At 41.9% G+C, this 20,866-nt stretch overlaps 1 protein-coding gene across 1 annotated transcript in view; it reads left to right on the top strand.

Annotated features, from left to right (window-relative positions):
• The window catches only part of radil (Ras association and DIL domains), a 25,525-nt gene extending 4,757 nt beyond the window's left edge, over window positions 1-20,768 (top strand). Inside the window, 18 exon segments of the mRNA XM_029432263.1 lie at window positions 1,916-2,023; window positions 2,599-2,714; window positions 2,825-2,983; window positions 2,985-3,008; window positions 3,396-4,143; window positions 4,664-4,794; window positions 7,147-7,184; window positions 7,832-7,983; window positions 8,133-8,245; window positions 8,556-8,672; window positions 9,526-9,649; window positions 11,875-12,047; window positions 12,480-12,630; window positions 14,973-15,199; window positions 15,694-16,018; window positions 17,386-17,525; window positions 18,121-18,260; window positions 18,510-20,768. Coding sequence (XP_029288123.1) covers window positions 1,916-2,023; window positions 2,599-2,714; window positions 2,825-2,983; window positions 2,985-3,008; window positions 3,396-4,143; window positions 4,664-4,794; window positions 7,147-7,184; window positions 7,832-7,983; window positions 8,133-8,245; window positions 8,556-8,672; window positions 9,526-9,649; window positions 11,875-12,047; window positions 12,480-12,630; window positions 14,973-15,199; window positions 15,694-16,018; window positions 17,386-17,525; window positions 18,121-18,260; window positions 18,510-18,609 — 3,086 coding nt within the window. The 3' untranslated portion in view covers window positions 18,610-20,768.
• The last annotated feature ends 98 nt before the right edge of the window (window positions 20,769-20,866 follow it).

Genomic DNA, 20,866 nt, shown 5'->3' with positions numbered 1-20,866 from the left:
ATATCATTTCATCACGATATGATTCAAAGACGATAAATTATCACATGACATGAGACAATTTTAAAGCCACAGAAACGGATAAGGATAGTGTTATTTTATATTTTTTCTTTAAAAGTCAACAATTCCCTTGAAAAGACCGAAATCATCACTTCCCTACACTGTCTGTGTCACAAATATATAGTTTTGTTTTTTTAAAAGGCCATTGAGTGCCTGTATTTGTGCACATATTTAACATATTAAATGTTTTCACTTTTCTGCACAGGCCCCTCCCTGTCTTGGGTGGTTTATCAGTAGGAAGTCTCTTTCCACTGTTCCCGTGGATTAAAAAATAATTTTGGTAATTTTCTACAAAAGCGTGTCACTGTAGTTTTTAGGAAGCATTACTCAAAACCTAGTATATAGTGCATTTGGTGGTGCGGACTATGCGAACCACACATTTTGTGTGTTAGTGAGTATTTACAGCAGGAATATGTATGTTGGATTGACTCAAAATAAACTGCAGTGGTCATTATAATAAAGGAACAATGTGTTTTAAACACTATGTGGAAATCCATGGAGCTTTATGGCACAGCGGAATAAGCTATCAGGCTTTGGCAACACATGCAATACTTGTTAATAGGATCAATTTGTTGTTGGTTTTGGCCTTTTCATTGGATTTGTTTGCAACAACAGAAATAAAGATGATCAGCAGCCTTCTTCTTTCAAAGCATTCCTCACTGTTTCACAATGTGTCTGAAAATATACACAACAATATAATCACAGCAAAGAATGCCTTCTGGGATAAAACTGGTTTATTAACTTAAAACATATTAATACTCATATTTTCATTTTCACACTAACCTTTTCTCTTTTGTGTTATAGACTCACACACCCTGGAGTCTCTTTCTCTCTCTATTATGTCACTTGCTGTCTTTTTTTCTCCCCCAGTGTATGTGTGAGCGTGCATGCACATGTGGGAATTGTGTGTATTGTTACACACACTTATTTTTGCAATGAGATAGTACTTTAAAGGTACGGTAGGATTTTTCATTAATTTCATGGACATGGATCACAGCCAAATTAATTGTATTATCAACCTTCAATCAGGCAAGCTACATCATAAATTCTTCTTGTTTCAATAGTAAAAGTCAAAGACAAAAACACCCAAAATAAAAGCAAACTATACAGGTGCTATAGTTTGTAATTAATAAATGTAGTTGTTGCCTGACTTTGAATACGATATCTTACTAATTTGACAGTGATATGTTTGAGATGTTGAGAAAATCCTGTACCTCATACCTTTTTAAATGTATCTCTCCTAGGAATGGGACGATATAGGATTTTTATCTCTGATCACGATAAAAACACAATAAGTTGATCATGGTGAACTTATTGGGATAATTGTGAATATCCTCAGGAGTTTCGCTAACATGGTAGAGAAGTGAAAAACAGAGCCTGATTTAAAAATACAGGAAAGATACTCAATGTTTCCATTTATTTATCCTTTATTTATGCAGCCCAGGGCACCTTATGATTACTTTATTCAAGATTGTTTGTTTTTAAACTAAGAAGGATTTATCCTATCTGTGATGCAATAAAACATCTGTTTCTTACCTAAATGTAAAGTGATTCCAGTATGTTTTAGTGCCATTTTAAGAGTTTTAAGTCTAATTTGATGATTATCAGGATAATATGGTGAATCACAATTATTTGAGCCAGGATCAACATGACATGAATATTTCATATCGTCCCATGCCTAATCTCTTCTTACTAACTGCTGATGTGACTCACTAAAAGCACCACAGACTCTTTTTTGCTCTGCAGTGCATGCATGTCTTGTGGTGTGTGGATTGTGTATATGGGGGTTATTCTGTGCTTGGGGTTTTGGTGAGGGGGTGTTTTCTCAGCCTCCCTAACCCGTCCCACCCTACTGTAGGGCCCAAAACCTCCCAATTCCTGGCGGCTCTAATGGGTCGGTCTGGGCTGGGCAAACACAGGAGCTCCCCCCTGCGGTCTGGTCGAGTGGTACAGTCCAGCTCTAAAGGTGGGGACTGGCCTCAGGTAGGGTGGCTGTTAGTCATTGCCATGGAGACCACCTCTACCTGCGTTGTCACCAGCGCCACCCCCATTGCCCGTGATTCAACCAGTGTGACTGTGTGTGTGTGTGTGCAGAGCCATCGCATGGCCTCAAGTTAAAGTCATGAAGAGCTGTTCAGTTCACCTTTCATCAGGTTCAATGTTGTCGGCCACATGTGCTGCTCCATCCAGCAACATTTACTGCATCTGACTGGTTTGTTTAACTTAGTTTCCACTCAGCTCACACATGACTGTTATGCACCTGTGTATCGTACTTTATCCGGACTTCACTCATGACTCAAACATACATGCTCACAATGCACAAGTTCACTTTCTTCTTATTTTTCACTCTTTACCTTTCCTTCCATCTGTGTCCTCAAACTCTCCTCTCTCTCTCTCTCTCTCTCTCTCTCTCTCTCTCTCTCTCTCTCTCTCTCTGCTCTACCTCTATCCTTTTGCTTCTTTTTATTATTCTCCACCTGTTCTCCCTCTTGCCCTTCTCCTTGTTTCTCCCTCTTACTCCTCCTCTCTGCCTCCCTGTAGATATCAATGCTCAGGCTCGTAAGCTCCAGAGGAACAGGGCGAAGGGGACGCTGACCCTTCCCAGATCCAGCAATTTATCCTTCTGCCGCAGCCTCAGCGAGACCAGCCTCAACCAGGTGGGGCCTCACACTGAAGCTCAGTCAGGATATTTGTTATTATTCATGGAACTGTTGCCAACCTGTCTGAAATCCTGAATGCGTGTGTGTTTCTGTGCGTGTGTCTGCAGCTGGGAGTGGGAGATGAGCCCAAGCGTTATTACTCCACCCTGCCAGGGCCCTTAAGGGGTCGAGAACGTGAGGCGGCCTCCAGCAGCCGGAGGAAAGAGGAGGGGAGTCAGGGAGGCGGAGGGGTGAGACACTCGCTTTACCAGTCCCCGCACCTCCTGCTTGCTACAGGGGTACAATCAGCAGGTGAGGATAGGGAAGAAGTTCATGTGTTGTGTTAGAGACTTTATGTGTTATGATCACTGTTGGAAAGTAACTAAGTACATTTACTCAAGTACTTTTAGGTACTTGTTCTTTACTTGTCTTTTCATTTCATGCCACTTTCTACTTCTACTGTCTAACATTTCAGAAGGAAATATTATACTTATCATTTATTTTAAAGTAAACTTTACAAATTGAGATTTTTGCACACAATACAAAACAAGATTATAAAATGTTAAACTACACAACAATATTTAGGCCGACAAGTACAGCTGTAATGATTTGTCGATGCTTACAGTGTGGTGTAGGATCTCAATACTTCTTCCACCACATGTTGTGATTATGTGATATTTATTGTGCTGTTTGCTCCAGGACTGTTTGGTGTACCTGCTGAACAGAGAGCAGCACACGGTCGGTCAGGAGACTCCGTCAGCCCGGCCCAACATCTGCCTCTTCTCTCCTGACATCCTGCCCCTCCACTGCCGCCTGCGCCGAGTGCCCGCGCCCCGTCGTCATGCAAATAACAACAACAAGGGAGAGGAGCTGGGGGAGAGTCAGCGGTCCTGTGTTGCCGTTGAGCCGGTGGTCCACGCCACAGTTTTGGTGAACTTTTCCCGCTGCGAGCGCTCCACCACGCTGCGACACGGTGACCTCCTCTCCTTCGGAGCGCATTACATCTTCCTGTACAAGGACCCCACAGGCGCTAAGCCTTTGCCTGCTCAGACCTTGGCACGCCTTCGTTCCCTGGGGCAGCTTTACGATGCAGGAGTGGAGGAGGGAGAGGGCGGCGCTCAGACTTGTAAGATGTGTGGTTCTGTACTGAAGGACAGAGCCGGACAGGTGTTAAGTGTTCCTGCAGTCAGACGCAGCTTCAAACCTCATCTGGTAAAACCCCACAGGGAAGGGCCGGCAGCGGGAGGACCGGCCGGAGGACCCCTTAGTTTGTCAGGAGGGGAAGGAGGGGAAGGAGGAGGCGGAGGAGGAAGAGGAAGAGGAGGAGGAGGAGGAGGAGGAGGAGGAGGAGGAGGAGGAGGTCAGAAAAGAAGACTACAACTGGAGTTTGACCAGGCTCATGAAGACCAGCTAATGAACAGGATTGTGTCTCTCATAGAACCTGGAGGTCTGTGCTCTCATTTAAAATATGATAGAGAATATAGGATGTCACTGTAGGATGTTTCACTTTTACAAAGCAATGTTTTTATTTCAGTGGATGGATTGTGTAGCAATTAAAATTTTATTCCACCAAAGTTTCAACAAAGAAAATGCACTCGCCTCTAGTGGTATCGAGCCAGTTTGGTTTATTGTCCAGGTTTTGAGAGTTTTTTATTTTTGTAACATTTAAAACGGATCATAATGAGGCTGTGAAACACAGTACATGTCATGGTCACACAGGGATTTGGGCACAATTTCCCTTAGTATTGAAATTTAAAGGAAATAAGGAATCATGGATAAAGAGCCTTAAAGGAACATAATCAGTGTCCTTGTTACTCCAGATAATCCACACACCTCACTGTCAGCTGTTTTCAATGGACTGTTTATGAACAGGAAAGTACTTCAAGTCATTTATTTTTCTTCTATGAGCTGCATGAGAACGTTTTTTTCATAACTTGGGTGAACTGACCCTTTAAACTTCCTCAAAGGAGATGACCATAAGCTGACACCCGCCTACCTGCTGTGTCTGTGCATACAACACTCTGCCTCAACGTTCCCACCTGGGAGTTTTGGGAAACTGCTGCTCAAGATTGTCCGACGAATTCAGACTATTGCATGGGTAAGTGTCTGTCTGTCTACCTGTCTCTCTGTGTCTGTCTGTCTGTCTGTCTACCTGTCTCTCTGTGTCTGTCTGTCTGTCTGTCTACCTGTCTCTCTGTGTCTGTCTGTCTGTCTGTCTGTCTGTCTACCTGTCTCTCTGTGTCTGTCTGTCTGTCTGTCTACCTGTCTCTCTGTGTCTGTCTGTCTGTCTGTCTACCTGTCTCTCTGTGTCTGTCTGTCTGTCTGTCTGTCTGTCTACCTGTCTCTCTGTGTCTGTCTGTCTGTCTGTCTACCTGTCTCTCTGTGTCTGTCTGTCTGTCTCTCTGTGTCTGTCTGTCTGTCTGTCTCTCTGTCTCTCTGTGTCTGTCTGTCTGTCTACCTGTCTCTCTGTGTCTGTCTGTCTACCTGTCTCTCTGTGTCTGTCTGTCTGTCTACCTGTCTCTCTGTGTCTGTCTGTCTGTCTACCTGTCTCTCTGTGTCTGTCTGTCTGTCTGTCTGTCTACCTGTCTCTCTCTGTCTGCCTGTCTGTCTACCTGTCTCTCTCTGTCTCTCTCTGTGTCTGCCTGTCTGTCTAACTGTCTCTCTGTATCTGCATGTCTGTCTAACTGTCTCTCTGTGTCTGTCTGTCTGTCTAACTGTCTCTCTGTATCTGCATGTCTGTCTAACTGTCTCTCTGTGTCTGTCTGTCTGTCTGTCTAACTGTCTCTGTATCTGCATGTCTGTCTAACTGTCTCTCTGTGTCTGTCTGTCTGTCTAACTGTCTCTCTGTGTCTGTCTGTCTGTCTGTCTAACTGTCTCTCTGTATCTGCATGTCTGTCTAACTGTCTCTCTGTGTCTGTCTGTCTTTCTAACTGTCTCTGTATCTGCATGTCTGTCTAACTGTCTCTCTGTGTCTGTCTGTCTGTCTAACTGTCTCTCTATATCTGCATGTCTGTCTAACTGTCTCTCTGTATCTGCATGTCTGTCTAACTGTCTCTCTGTGTCTGTCTGTCTGTCTAACTGTCTCTCTGTATCTGCATGTCTGTCTAACTGTCTCTCTGTATCTGCATGTCTGTCTAACTGTCTCTCTGTATCTGCATGTCTGTCTAACTGTCTCTCTTTGTGTCTGCCTGTCTGTCTACCTGTGTCTGTCTGTCTATCTCTCTGTGTCTGTCTGTCTCTGTGTTTGTCTACCTGTCTACCTGTGTCTGTGTACCTGTCTCTCTGTGTCTGTCTGTCTCTGTGTTTGTCTACCTGTCTGTCTGTGTCTGTCTGTCTCTGTGTCTGTCTACCTGTCTGTCTGTGTCTGTCTGTCTCTGTGTCTGTCTACCTGTCTCTCTGTGTCTGTCTGTCTCTGTGTCTGTCTACCTGTCTCTCTGTGTCTGTCTGTCTCTGTGTTTGTCTACCTGTCTACCTGTGTCTGTCTGTCTCTGTGTCTGTCTACCTGTCTCTCTGTGTCTGTCTGTCTCTGTGTTTGTCTACCTGTGTCTGTGTACCTGTCTCTCTGTGTCTGTCTGTCTCTGTGTTTGTCTACCTGTCTGTCTGTGTCTCTCTGTCTCTGTGTCTGTCTACCTGTCTCTCTGTGTCTGTCTGTCTCTGTGTTTGTCTACCTGTCTACCTGTGTCTGTCTGTCTCTGTGTCTGTCTACCTGTCTCTCTGTGTCTGTCTGTCTCTGTGTTGTCTACCTGTCTACCTGTGTCTGTCTGTCTCTGTGTCTGTCTACCTGTCTCTCTGTGTCTGTCTGTCTCTGTGGTATTTTTGGTTTCTTTTTAAGATGACCTCATGTGGAAAGAAACTGGTCAGCCATGTCAGGTCAGGTGAATAGTTAAACAGGGTTGCATATCACATGTTTTGTACTGTATTACACACAGAAACACAATATTTTTGTTCTGCCTACATTATAATTGTCTATCTCCATAAAGTCCGTACAGTTTAGAGATTCAAATGAAAATCAATCATATGTTCAGCTATAAAAAAAGTGTTATCTTGCAACAATTCTAACATTCAATTAATCATTGAAGTCATTTAATCCAGCAAAAAGTGAAAAATATTTGCTTCCTCCAGATTCGCAAATGCAAGGATTTGCTGCTTTTCTGTGTAAATTATTTTAAATTGGCTATCTCGGACAAAACAAGACATTTGAAGACTTCACCTTTGTTATTTTTATTCAGTCCAGTGGAGCACAAAGTAATTATCAACATCACTGTGAGTGTGTGAGATTTTGTAAATATGATAGTGATAGTGGTTTCTTTCTGCAGGTTAGTGATAGCGTCATGAAGTGTGGCTCTCCTACGCACATCCTGAAAATTTAATGAGCACCTAATTGTGTGTGTGTGTGTGTGTGTGTGTGTGTGTGTTCGTGTGTGTGTGTGTGTGTGTGTGTGTGTTGCAGGAGAAGACAAAGGAGCTGGCTCAGAAGCAAGCTCAGCAGTGAGTATCGCTTTCAAAAAGAGAGCATGTGTGCTCATGTGCCGTTTTTGAGTATGTAGTGTGTCGGTTTGTCCTCCTAACTGTGTTCACTGTTAGTTCTGAATTGTTTGAAATGGGATTTTATGCTGTTATTATCCATAGCCAGTGTATTACCTACAGTAGATGACGGTTGGCACAGTTTGGAGAAGAAGCAAAGTACTGCTGTGAACAGAGGCAGCAGAAAAACATATTTTAGGCCACCTAAAATAATTTATATCAGTTTAAGTGTATGCTATATTTAGAACATTTTCATCGCTTTACCCTTTCCAACAGGGAACCGAAGCCGTTATCTATGCTTACCTCAAAGCCCTCCATTTACAAAAACAGTCATTTTACCTTGCAGAAGTGAATCCAGGTAAAGCGGTAGAAATATTCTAAATATAGCGTACGCTTGACGTATGTTTGGGTGCTGTCCATGTTTACAGCAGTACATTGCTTTGCTTTCGTGCCATAACTCCTGTCTATTTATCCTAACTGGGGGCGTGTCGACCGCCATCAACTGTAGGTAATACACTGACTATGGATAGGTACCTCATACAACCCCACTTCAAAACATCCAGACCATCCATTTAACCATTCACTCTTTGTGTGTGTGTGTGTCTATGTAGCCAGGACCCGGCCTCCCTGTCTCTGCTCAGTATCTCAGACTTGATCCCAGACCTGCAGACCATCTTCTTCTGGATGTCCAACTCCATCGAGATCCTCTACTTCATACAGCAAAGAGCACCAGCGTACACACACAGCATAGAGACACTGCAAGGTTAACACACACGCACACACACATGCATAGTTGAAGAGTCATTACTCACACTGACATACAGTAGACTCTGATGCAGCTACATCTCTACCTCAGCTACATCTCTACCTCCATCTCATAAGTATGCCTCTATCTTTGTCATCTGTGTCTAGGGTCAAAGGAGTCGTTGCTATCGGCGACCATATCAGCCAATGAGGAGGCAATGACAATCTTGGAAGAAGTCATCATGTACACTTTCCAGCAATGTGTCTACTATATCACCAAGGTAATCTGTCACCGCTGCAACAGGGCCAACTTCTTAATCAGCAAGACAAAATTTCCAACTTGTTTTTTAAAAACCGGGCTAGATGAATAATAACAGACTCTCATTCAACACACACACACACACACACACACACACACACACACACACACACACACACACACACAATAAATGACTAGATGAGATCAGAATATGAATAAGTTAGAGGTCATTGTGCAGATTCAGATCTCTACCATCATAACGCATTTTGTGTGTGTGTGTGTGTGTGTCTGTGTGTGTGTGTCTGTGTGTGTCTGTGTGTGTCTGTGTCCAGGCTCTTTATGTAGTGTTACCAGGTTTGTTGGACTGTAATCCGTTCCCAGTCGACAGCTCTGAACCCTGCTGGAAAGGAGGTGTGGGGTTTCCTGAACCTATACGCAGGGTCCTGCAGGTAAGCGCATGTGTTGTATTATTGTACAGTTAAGGTTGACAAGATCATGAAAATGTTATTGATTATTAACGTTTGAACAAATTGTGTCTTGTTTTGTCCATTTAAAAAAATATATAGATTAGCCCCCTGTAGATCAGAGGGAGAGTGCCCGACTTAAAGAAACAGGAAACTAAATATTTTAAACTTTTCCTAAATTATGAGATCATTCTCAGAACCTAATACTTTCTTCGTGGCCCTGCATTGGTGAACTTGAAAAAATGTTCTCTGCAGAAAAGATGAAAGAAATGGCAAAATGACAAAAACTTTGTAACAGGCAGGAAGTACAAAGTAATTTATGTTTAAACGTTTAATAAATAATGAAAATATAACATGAGAAATTCAATGTTTCATTTTAAGTATTGAAATTAATCAGCTAATTATCAGCAGCATGTGTGTAAACTATCTTGTCAAACACACTGATGCACCTGCTAAGACACACTGGTCCACAGGTCAGAGTGGACTGTTGACACCTTTCTTTGTTTTGCTTCCTGCAGCAAGAAATATTGTCTCATGAGCGGACAAGGTCAAGGTCAAAAAAGTCACAATCTGGCTTCCCTTTACACTTTTTTTTCTAACCTTTTTATCCTTGCGATTCGTTTTCTAAAAGTATTAGTCAGGACCTTTCAGAAATGTCCTTAACCCTTAAGAAAAGCCTTAACTCTTGTTTTACTTGGTGTAAACATCATATAGCTCCAATGAATGACTGATACTGTATTGAAACTGCTGATACAAAAGCAACACTAGGACACATGTCCATTTCTTTTCATAGCAACAGTATTTCTATGGTCACCTGTGTTTTAATGTGTGTGTGCAGGTGTTTCAGAATGGCCAGGAGCTTTTGCAGGGCTACCAGGTCCACCCAGAGATTCAGGCTCAGATGTTCGCTTACCTCTTCTTCTTCTCCAACGTGTCGCTGTTTAACCAGCTAATGGACAAAGGTGGGGCAAAAAGCATGCACACGCACTCTCCATTAGACCCCCCTCAGGATTTGTACAGTTGTGTGTGTGTGTGTGTGTGTGTGTGTGTGTGTGTGTGTGTGTGTGTGTGTGTGTGTGTGTGTCTGTGTCCTTGTCAGCATTTTGACAGACTAACCCAGATTTGTCCTCAATGCCCTTCTCCTATCTGCATTCTGTTTCTCCCCCCTTCACCTCCTCCTTCTTGCCTTCCTTCCTTCCATCTGGCCATCAGGGGGTGAGACAAAGAAGAGTAGAGGTTGGATTGGATGGAAGGGAGAGAGGAGATGGAGGAGGGGAGGGGAAAGAGGGGGAAAGGTCAAAGTGAAGGGTAAAGGGCTGGAAGTTGTTGTGATGACCTTGCTAATAGTTTATTACAGTCTAAATACAGAATATAGTCATTTACCGCCGGCTATATCCATGTGTCTGACCACCTATCATTTCCAACCCTCCCTCTGTACCTTTAGCCAGCACATATACACCCTAACGCACACGCCATATGTCTTCATTAACCGGTGGAGACAGGAGAGATCACATGTCTGGCAGAGGCAGAAGGAGAAATACCTTTATATTCATGCAGAGGCTGCCCTGTACCCCTCCTCGTCCCCACCTCCCTCTCTCCGTCGGTCTGGCTTTCTTTTTCTCGCTCCCCTTTTTGTCACTCATGGATATTTCTCCACTGGTGGTGTCCATGGTAACAGTGAAGTGAGTTTGTGGCAGGTAACGCTGACGTTTGCACTGGGCGCTCTCTGCAACACTCAGAGATGTGATATGGTGCAGACGCTCTGCTTTGTCCTGGATTTGTATGATTGTGTGCTTGTACGAGTGTGTTGTGACACCTTTAGTTTGAGAGTGTGACAATGACTGACTGTTTAAAGGTGAGCATGTGTTTGTAAACCAGCTGCTATGAAGCATTATGACACATTGGTAAGAGGTTAAGTGATGTCTGGTCTTTGCGATGCCTCACACATAGATTACTCTGTCCGTAGACATAAGCCTATTACAGAGGGGAGTGTGTGCATATGTGTGTGTGCACCCAAAACATATGGCAGAACATTTGAAGGGTTATGTGTGTGTGCTGTCTGCACATAATGCTGTCAGCTTATAGTCTGAGTGAAGCTTCCCTGTCATGTCGAACTTGTAGTGAGAGAAATTCTGTGGCGACGAGTAAAGTATTGTGAAAAACTGGCATTTATTGTCTGATCAGATCCATAATATGCGTTACTTATTGTGTCACTATACAGCTCCTGGTCTTACCTTGATTGTTCTATATGATGGGACTGTTGATTTTGGCACCACTTAACATTTGAAGCTGTGGCTTCTTTGTTTAAATAAAAGAAAGATGTTGATCCTACCATAAAAATGTAAATACTTTTAAAGTAATTTAAAGTATTTCATAGTAAACATGAATATCTTTGGTCAAACAAAGCAAGCTATTTGAAGATGGCTTTACTATCACCTGTCGTAAATAATAAAATATCTATATTCTATCACCTGTATTACGCGATACAAACTATACAAAAGATGGTAGTATTACCTTAAATAATAGGAACTAATGTAATATGTCATGTCAACATAATGTTTTTTTACCAAATATAAGTATGTGCTTAGGTGACTCTTACAATTCTTTTGTACTTAGTCCCTGATACATTTTTAAAAAAGGTATCGAAAAAGATATTTCTTTGTCATCTGTACAGACCCTCGTGTATCGTTAGCAGTTAGTCCAGTTGTTTGTCATCGTTTGTCCCAAACCCCAGCAGAGGCCTGAGCTCACATTGGGGGGCATTTCAGAAAGCTTAGATAGGAATTATAGCTGCAGTGAGGGAATGGAACGACAGATTGACAAACTATGGGATGCCATCTTGACAAATGCCAGATTTCAACTTATCGCCTGCTTAACCTGCCACAAAACTTCCTTTCAGTTCTTTGATGCAGAGAAAGAAAGGATTACCAGAGTGAAGAATGTCAGCTGAGCCCCTCTGCAGCACTCGATTTGTATTCTGCGAGGAGCAGGCAGCTGGTGGCTGTTGCTATTGTTTCATTGACTTCAATATCAATTTACTTAAAACTATTGATGCCCATGCAGAGAAACATTCACAGTCTGTCTCTTAGTCTGTCTCTCTCTCAGACATGCGCACACCCAAGAATAAAACATCTACTGCAGTGTTTCTGATGAAAATATCCAAGCACTCTTCTGTGTGTGCGTGCAGGTCCATCTCGGGGTTGGTTCCAGCGCTCGAAGGTGTTGCAGATTCAGGCGTGTTTGCGGATGGTCATGGAGTGGGCGAGCAAGTCCGGTCTGGGACATCTGGCCGACAAATTCTTCACCAAACTCAACAGTGCTGTGTCCATACTGGCCACGCCCCCACAACAGCTCACACAGGTACCACAAACACACACACATTCACAGACACACACAATCTTATACAGGATTGCTAGCCAACACTAATTAGGTGGCAATACTTGAAATAAACAGAGCATACCATATTAAAATGTGTTTCAATGGAGGCCATCAGTTACAAAGTATTTCTGTTGAGCTGCTTCGTCCTGTAATATACCAAAAAAAAGAGAAAGCTTTGATTGACTGTAATCACTTTTTCGACTGTTTTAAATACCTTCGACAGAACTGTTGTTCATGAAGCAAGTCGCTCTGATCAGTTATTGATTGATGAGTCTTTGAAAAGGTTTAGCCAGGATCTGTCCGCACATCGTGTCACCTCCTATGATTGCTCGACTGTATTAAAAAAAAAAATCCCTCCCAGGACTTCTGATTAATTTCTCCTCTCCTTCTTTTCCTTCTTTTTTCTGTGTGCAGTTAAGTTGGAGAGCTTTGTCCAGTGAGCACCCGGCTCTGAAACCTGTACAGCTGCACAGGATTCTCACCCAATACCAGCTCACAGCAGAGATAGGCCCAGTCCCAACGTGGCAGCCCAGCAGCGAGGATGAGGCGTATATATACAGAACAGGTACATGTGTGAAGTTGTGAGTGAGAATGAGTTTATTTTTTTGTGGCATGATTTTGGCTTTCCAAAATGAAATGAAGACGATTGACTGGGATATTGCGACATTTGAAATGCATGCTTTGCTCATAGAACAGCCAGCCACCAGCTGGCGATCGAGATGTTTTGGCTTCACTTTTGGGGAGCCCTTATGTCGTTGCGCACTTGAACAGTTGATGTGAAAAACGTTCCTGAATGTATTATATAATATAAATGATAACTATATAAAATGTAATATAAAACATAATATACTCTGTTACTTGTTTTGCCCGTCTGCTCTCTACTGTATAATACAACAGAGAGCAGACGGAGAGGTTTACACATTATCAGGAATGTAACACAACATGGAAGCAGTGGTCTGTTTATTTAAAGTGAAAATATATATATATATTTTGTCCCCTAAATCATCGCAATCTCAATATTGACCATAATCGTGCAGCCCTACCAGTAATGACAAAATGATGGCAACATAACGCCCTCTTGCTAAAAGAGGGAAAGTTTAGCCTGTACAGTATATACTGGTCTGTAACCCTTAAACTCCTTGTTGCACGAGTATTACATTCATATTTAAAGTCCCCCCTCCACTCAGATACGTGCTTTGCTTATAATTCCTTTACTGTGATGTTTGACCTTCACTGTGCAGAATAATATTTGTGCAGTTTGACAGTCGAAGGTCTGTTTTAACGCTCATCTGCTGAAAGAGGGAGAGTTTCTCTGCGGTCACCTTTTTAAATCTGAGTTTAAGAAATTATGAACAACTAGTTTGTAAACCAGTCGTGGTCCAGTATGCAATATGCAGTATGAAAACTGTAAACCTCCAAGTCACAAACACTGAGAATTTACTTAGGAAAGGTTGGATCTTGTGTTCAGCAATTACACTTTTAATAAGATGTTTGTATATTTAAAGATTCTGTATAGCTTTTTTAGTGGAAAGTAAAACTAGCAGTAACCACAGTGTAGTAATACTCTGTTACAACTGCATTCAAATGTTTACTTTAGTAAAAGTAGCATACAGAATTATTAGTATCAAAATATACTTCAAGTACCAAAAGTAAAAGTGCTCATTATGTAGAGTTTCAGAATATTACTTTATTGGATTATAATTATTGATGCATTAATATGGAACAGGAAGTATTTACCATCGCTGTCAGTTAAACGTAGTGAGTGTATGAGTGGAAGTATAAAGTAGCAGTACTCAAGTAAAGTACACGTACCTCAGAATTGTACTTAAGAAAATGTACTTATTACATTTCACCACTGTCAGACACAAGTTGTTATTCAAAGCAGAGTCTTAGATAGATTTTATTGTCCACCTTAGTAGAAATGTGTCATTGGCTTCTCCAAATACAGCAAAGGTACAAACAATTCACATGACACAACATTAAAACATACAAATATACAATATAGTGCAAATGGGCATGTTGCAGTAGTAAGTTATAGAAATAATGTGAGAGAGCAAATCTCATAAAATAACAAGTGTTCTCTGATGTGGTCATTCTGTGTGCAATGCCTGTACGGCATGAAGAATAAGAGACCTCTTATATATGGTCCGGCTGGCCTGTTGGACCCTGAATCAACAGCAGCTCTTTAACATGTGGGGGGGGATCTTTAATCTGAAGGTCACCAGTCGAACGGGTACTCTGCTCTGAATAATAATGTGTCTGTCTGTCAGTGATAGAGCAGCTTCTTCCTGGAGCATGGAGGTGAAGATTTGAGCACAAACTATTACAAACAAAAAGAGAATCGGTCTGTCAGTCTGCGTGAGTTTACGTTCTGAAGGGTTTTACTGTTTGTGATAAAATGCAGAGTCCTTTTTTACATCATCACTTTAATCGCCGCGGTTCATATCATTGTACGCCGGTCATGATTCGTCCTCTGATATGGTAGATCATCATTACATCATTTTAAAATGTTATATAAATAAATATGGCTATGAAATAAATCCTGAAATAAATAAATGAGGCAATAAATATATAATATATGTATAATTCATTTAAAAATGTATAATTTAAATGTCAATAGTTTTATATAGTTAATTATAGGGCTTTAATTTCCTAATGCTACATTTATTTCACAGCTCTTTATTTCCATGTTACACTATATTCAAATGAATGGGGGCGTGGTTATCTCAGATTTATTTCATAGCCATATTTATTTATACTATATTATAGTCTGTGACTATGTAGAAGGAGTTTAATGTGTGAAAGATGCAAAACAGAGTGACTGGGGAGCTGTACAGCAATTCTGGATTATGCCTTTAATGACGTATGAGTGTGTAGGTGAGTTAACATCAGTTTGTGTGTCTTTAGTGGACCTCCTGGAGAGCTTTGAGAACCACCCTCCCATAGTGCTGCCCAGCGCCGGCTTCAGAGTGGACCTGGAAAGCGAGTGTGTGGAAGACAGCATCTACAGACAGCTGCTCTACATCCGCCACTACCTGTGGGGGCTACGCACCAAGACGCAAACACACACCAACACTCCCAGCGTGCACACGCACTCCAACGGGACCAACACAGCTGACTGGCCCGACGTTCAGGTCAGAAAACACATACTGTCAAATACACACACCTCGCAGTAATCCAGGCCATGTGCCTCGGCAGCTGTGGTTGTTGAGGAGTTCCTCCATAATCCCATAAATGAAAGACAAAAACCCTCTACTCTAGCCAACACACATACATACTCACTCACAGAAACCTAGACATGGTTAAATCATGGTTAATCTGATTAGTCTTCAGGCGGTCTAATTAGTGGGAACGGCTGACTAGACCATAATCCTTAGTGTTACTGCACCCTCATATGTACACACAGAGAAACACACACATTCACAAATATATAAAATGGTAAATTTGTCAATAAAACAATTCAGCATCTCTTTTCATCATTTTGTAATTGGACGGTTATGTAGGAACAATGTTTTTGTGTACTGCAACAGGAAAACGTTATCAAAGGATTATTTATTTTCTAATCATTCCATCCTCACTTTAGACTTCATACTGTCCTCTAAAGTCTCTCTGTTCAATCCCGACACAGAGGGAGTTGTTGCCTCCGGCCCACAGCAGTCCCCGCTCTGGGGGTCCTGGGGAGGAGGTGACGGCAGAGACAGGAGAGGAGAGAGGACGGGACAGACCCCCAGGCCAATCACACACACACAGCCTCAGAAGGAACGGCACCATCCACCACGCTCGGACAGCAAATGCAGATCCGTCCTGCCTCCTGACCCCTCCCAACACCCCGCTGTACCCGGAAGGAGGAGGAGGGCAGATCATAGGCCCCATCGCCCAGACTAACGGCTGCACCAGCAGAACTGTGGCAGAATGTAAAAAGACCAACGGGCTCATCACCAACGGACTGGAGGGTAGGCTGAACAACATACAGGAGGTGGACAAAATAACAGAAACACCACAATTAATATATCCTTAAAAGTGGCCACTGTGTAATCAACACCTGACGACAAAAAAGAAAAAACAAACATTATAAGCTTCATACAAGTAGTATTGTTTGCAGGGCTATTGTACTAAATCACATGTCACATGTTTCTGTTATTTTTTCCACCCCAAATGTGCAGTTTGAGTTTTAAACCTTGCAGTTCTTTATACACAATGTTAGGGATTCACCGATCCAACACCTCAGGGTTACTCATTGGAATTAATATTTCTTATTTAAGGAAATATGAGGCCAGAGTTTGCTGTGCCACAAACAAACGGAAGTCAAAGCGGAAACATTTTATAACAGCATTAATCAAACTTAATGTTGATCGGTCACGTCATGGCCAACCCGCTTATTAATTAATTTTGGAACAGTGTTTCGGATCGGTGCATCCCTACACTATACATCATTTTTACACAATATTTAGTATATACACCGCATAATAAACAGTGTTGCACATGATCGTGAAGATAAAGTTGTTCGTGTCACAATCAAATTCCCACTGTCTCAGCCTCTCTCTTCTTCACTCAGTGTGTTTTAAAGAGGACATACAATGTAGACATGTTAATAACATCTGCACAAAATGTGTGCCATTCTGAATTCACTTGAAGCTGCATTCATCAAAATTATTTATATCAACGGATTAAATGACTACAAGAAATGTTAAAGAGTTGACTTGTAGCAATGGACCCACAAAGAAGGATCACCAACTCTGCACCAACAAAGAGCTTTAGCGTCTCTTAGTTCATACACTTGCTTTAACAACACATTTACTGTTTGATTCCGTCTCACATGCTCTCATTTCCAGCTGCAGCAAGCAGTTGTTTTCTGACTAAACGTTCTGGTAAGCCCACTGTGCGCTACCTGCCAAGCATCACATGGTAGGAAAGCTAATTTAGCAACTAGCTGGTGAAGACTGTGTAACAACCAAAATGAGAGAGAATATTAGGTTACAACTCTGGTTGTTTTGGAGTTCTTCTGTCCCCTAGTGGCCAAAAATCGATGATGCAGCTTTAAATGTGCACTTCTTCTTTGTGCAGTTTTGCAGTTGAAATACTGGAGCGCAGCTCTGTGCCTCATGTGACAGCAGGATCTTTTCTGTGCAGTCTTTACGGTGTAGTGAGTGTGACATCTGCAGGCTTGTGTCAGATTAGCTCTGTAGCATGTAGCATGTGTCTCAGTATCTGTGTGTGTGTCTTCTGCACAGCAAGACCTTTTGTGTTTGTCCAACCCCATAGCGAGACCCTGTGTGTTTGTGTGTGCTTTGTGTATTTTGGGTGTCCGTGTCCCCTGCAGGGTGTATTAGTGGGTGTGACTTTCCTTTCCCTGTATCATCCCCTGGCGCCCCTCCCCTTCCTGATGACTTGTGTGTGGTGTTTGTAGTGGAACTGGACAAGGGACCCTACGGACTGGGCATGGGACTTATAGACGGCCTGGTGAGTAAGCAGATGTTTAAAAACTGATTTTCCATTTTGTCTTGCCTCTCTGTTATTATCAAAAGCAAAAACACCGCTGTCACCTGTAGCTGTGTTTTTGCTTTTGATCATTTTGCTAATAGCAACACTGAGAAACGTGTTTAAACCACAGTGAGGCCAGATTCCAGAGCTGTGTACTGACAATCATATTTTACCAAGTCATAGTATAATATGTAAAAAAAAAAAAAAAAAAAGGCCATAACAAATTTCAAACAAGTATGTCATAAAATGTCATTTTTCTTTAAGTCAATTAGTTATAGTATAGTATCCATAAGAAATGTCAATAAAAAGTCATAGTATGTTATAAAAAGTCTTTGTTTAGTATGTTATAAAGTCATAAGAAAAGTCCAATTATAGTATGTCAATAAAAACAAATATATAGTATGTTATAAAGACAAAAAGTCATAGTATGACATAAAAAGGTTAAAATAATAATAATAATTAAAATATGTCAATAAGAAAGTCATGAAAGTCATTTGTCAATCAGCTCTACCAGATGCTCCCCTAAATAATGGTCACACGCATACTTTACGTACTCCAAAATGTCTCCCTGCAGCACACTCCTCTCAACGCACCAGGCATTTACATCCGGACTCTGATCCCCGACGGACCTGCGGCCTCCGACGGCAGACTGAGGATCGGAGATCGCATCCTGGCAGTGAACGGGACCAGTCTGATCGGAGCAGACTACCAGAGGTACAGCAGTGGTGGAGTGTGTGACCATAACAATGGGCTGGGGAGATTAATGATACCACTGGGTGATATTGACTTTGGTGACAGAGTGAGCAGTCTTCCCACAATGTTCACCATGCCCATAGCGGTCAGCCTTTTAAGCCAATTGATTACTTGGATTGATTGGTGTGAGCCCAGACAGCCATCCTTACTGTCTCTGCTGAGCATCACGTAACTGGACTCTTTCTTTCTCTCTCTACTTCCTCTTTGCAGCGCGGTAGATCTGATTCGCCTAGGAGGAGGTCGCCTACGTTTCCTGGTGGCGAAGTCCGACCCCGACATCTCAGAGAAGATCAGCGCCTCCTCATGCTGACCAACTCTGAGCAACCGCTGCCACACGCACAACACACTACACTGGAGAGGTAGGACAGCGAGACGACGACGGATACAGATGTGTGCACTGATGAACAGCACACACACACACACACACACACACAGAGACACACGCAGCATGAAATATGGATGTGAAAACTAGCACAAAAGCCAAGCAATCAAATTGGAGATTAACGCTCCACGACTCCACTCCACAGCTGCCAGACCTGCTGCCCTGACGCCGACGCCAACTGGGTTTATGTGACAGACAGAATCCGTAACCCGCAGCGACATCAAAGGAATATGCTGCGAGGAAAAGTTGCCTAATTAATCAGCGTTTGAGGCGGCACGTTCTAACCAGCCAGTATGCAGTCTGATGAGGTTTAAAGCACAGTAGATTGTAAGGTTTTAATTTCTCTTCAGTCGGCGCTCGGAGCATGTGCGCACATTGGACTTTTTCCACCTGTATTTTAGAATAATTTGTATTAGTAATTCAGACATTAAGTAGCATGGTAAAATAGCTACCCACCTCCCAGAGAAAAGGGTCTCTGAAACTGTTGGACGCAAACAGAAAACGTACTTTACGATTGTAAAAGCATTTGCAGACAAACACGAAGACCGACTCGGTGAACGCTGGAGGTTTTCCACAGTGCTTTTAGAGAGGAATGTTTTATAATCCTGTTTGTTAGCAACTCTCAAAGCACCGCCTGCTCAACAGACGAAACTATTGTGTATGAATGTAGACTTTTGTACCGAGAGTGGGTGGAAGAGGAAGCAAACTCAAGACATACAGCCCAGCTCTCCCATTTCACCTCATCTCTGGACTTTATACCTCCACTGGAAGACAGACGAGCTCTCGAGGCTCGACGTGCAGCTGTTGTGGGACATTGTTTATTAATAACTGGATCATTAAGACAACAAGCTTCACTCCAGAGTTTCTGATGCACAATCCTGGCGTGTATAAGCCACACGTTTGTTGTGAATATATGCTGTGTATCTGGTTAAGAGGTGTACATAGTCGTTTGTAAATATTTAACACTTGGTCACATATTGTTTGGACATTCAAAAGAGAAACTGCATTTGGGGAACTACTCAAATCATTTTGTTTCCTGAAATATATTCGTCACTTAACACTGAAACCTACTGATGGAAAAAAAAGAAGCGGAATTTTCTGGAATGGTAGAAATATAGCTGTGGATTTATTTTCTAAATGTTATTCATTTATTTTACAGAAGAAAAGGAATGCAATTTGTGAAATACAAATTACTGCTGACAAGGCTTGTTAGCTGCACTTTTGTTTAAAGGGTAACTACACCCAAATTACAGAAAACCATAACGTTTACTTCTAGTGGCATCTACCCATGCTGATGTTTATTTTAGGCTTTAGATTTTAGATTTTTGCATCCAACTCCTGGTTTTTCACATCATTTACAAATTACACTTTTGAGACAGAGTCCCGGTTGCTCTGGATAATCTCACTATTTATATAAAAGTAGTCCCAATAAAGACTTCACTGTGAGGTCTGTGGATTATCCACAGTAACCGGGACATGTTTTCTGGAGAAGATGAAGCAGTAACTTTTCCCCTCCATTGTATTATGGTGGAGGCAGAAAACCTCGAAGGCATATTTAAAAATCTAGGCAACCAAAACTATCAGCATGGCTAGATACCAGACAGAACATGATTTCATGTAATTTGGCTGTACTGACCCTTTAAAAAGAGGTTCAGCTAGAACAATAACAAGTCACCTTGTAAAAAGTAACGCTGAGGGTGCTACAGAAGCTCAGTCAGTTCTATGCTGCATGGACGCCCTGGATCAAATCCACATACTGTTAGAGAAACTTGAACCAGCCAATATTTTTACCTGATAAATGACCAAAACTTATTGACTAATCTTTTCAGCACTAATGTTGACAATTGTTACATTGTTTAGTTTACCTGTGATTTATACAATGGTTAGAATTTCAGTCAATGTTTTTTCTTTTTTTCCCCCATCAGCTTCGTTTTACTGATCCTGATCATTTCTTTGCAGTAACATTTTATTTTTGAGCGTTTTTAAGGTTTATGACGTTGATCTCATGCATGTCTATACTTCTCTGTTCATTATTTATACTGTTAAAAATGATGGTACTTAAGAATAAAGATTGTTGAATACTTCCATTTTTCTGCTTAGAAACCAAATGTAACAACAACAACAACAACAACAGTGTGACAGACCGGAGACCCAACATGGCTGACACCTGGTCACATGAAAGAAG

The sequence above is a fragment of the Cottoperca gobio genome, chromosome 1, assembly GCF_900634415.1.
Source record: "Cottoperca gobio chromosome 1, fCotGob3.1, whole genome shotgun sequence".
In the NCBI taxonomy this organism is placed as follows: Eukaryota; Metazoa; Chordata; class Actinopteri; order Perciformes; family Bovichtidae; genus Cottoperca; species Cottoperca gobio.
This window is presented reverse-complemented; position numbering and strand designations above follow the sequence as displayed.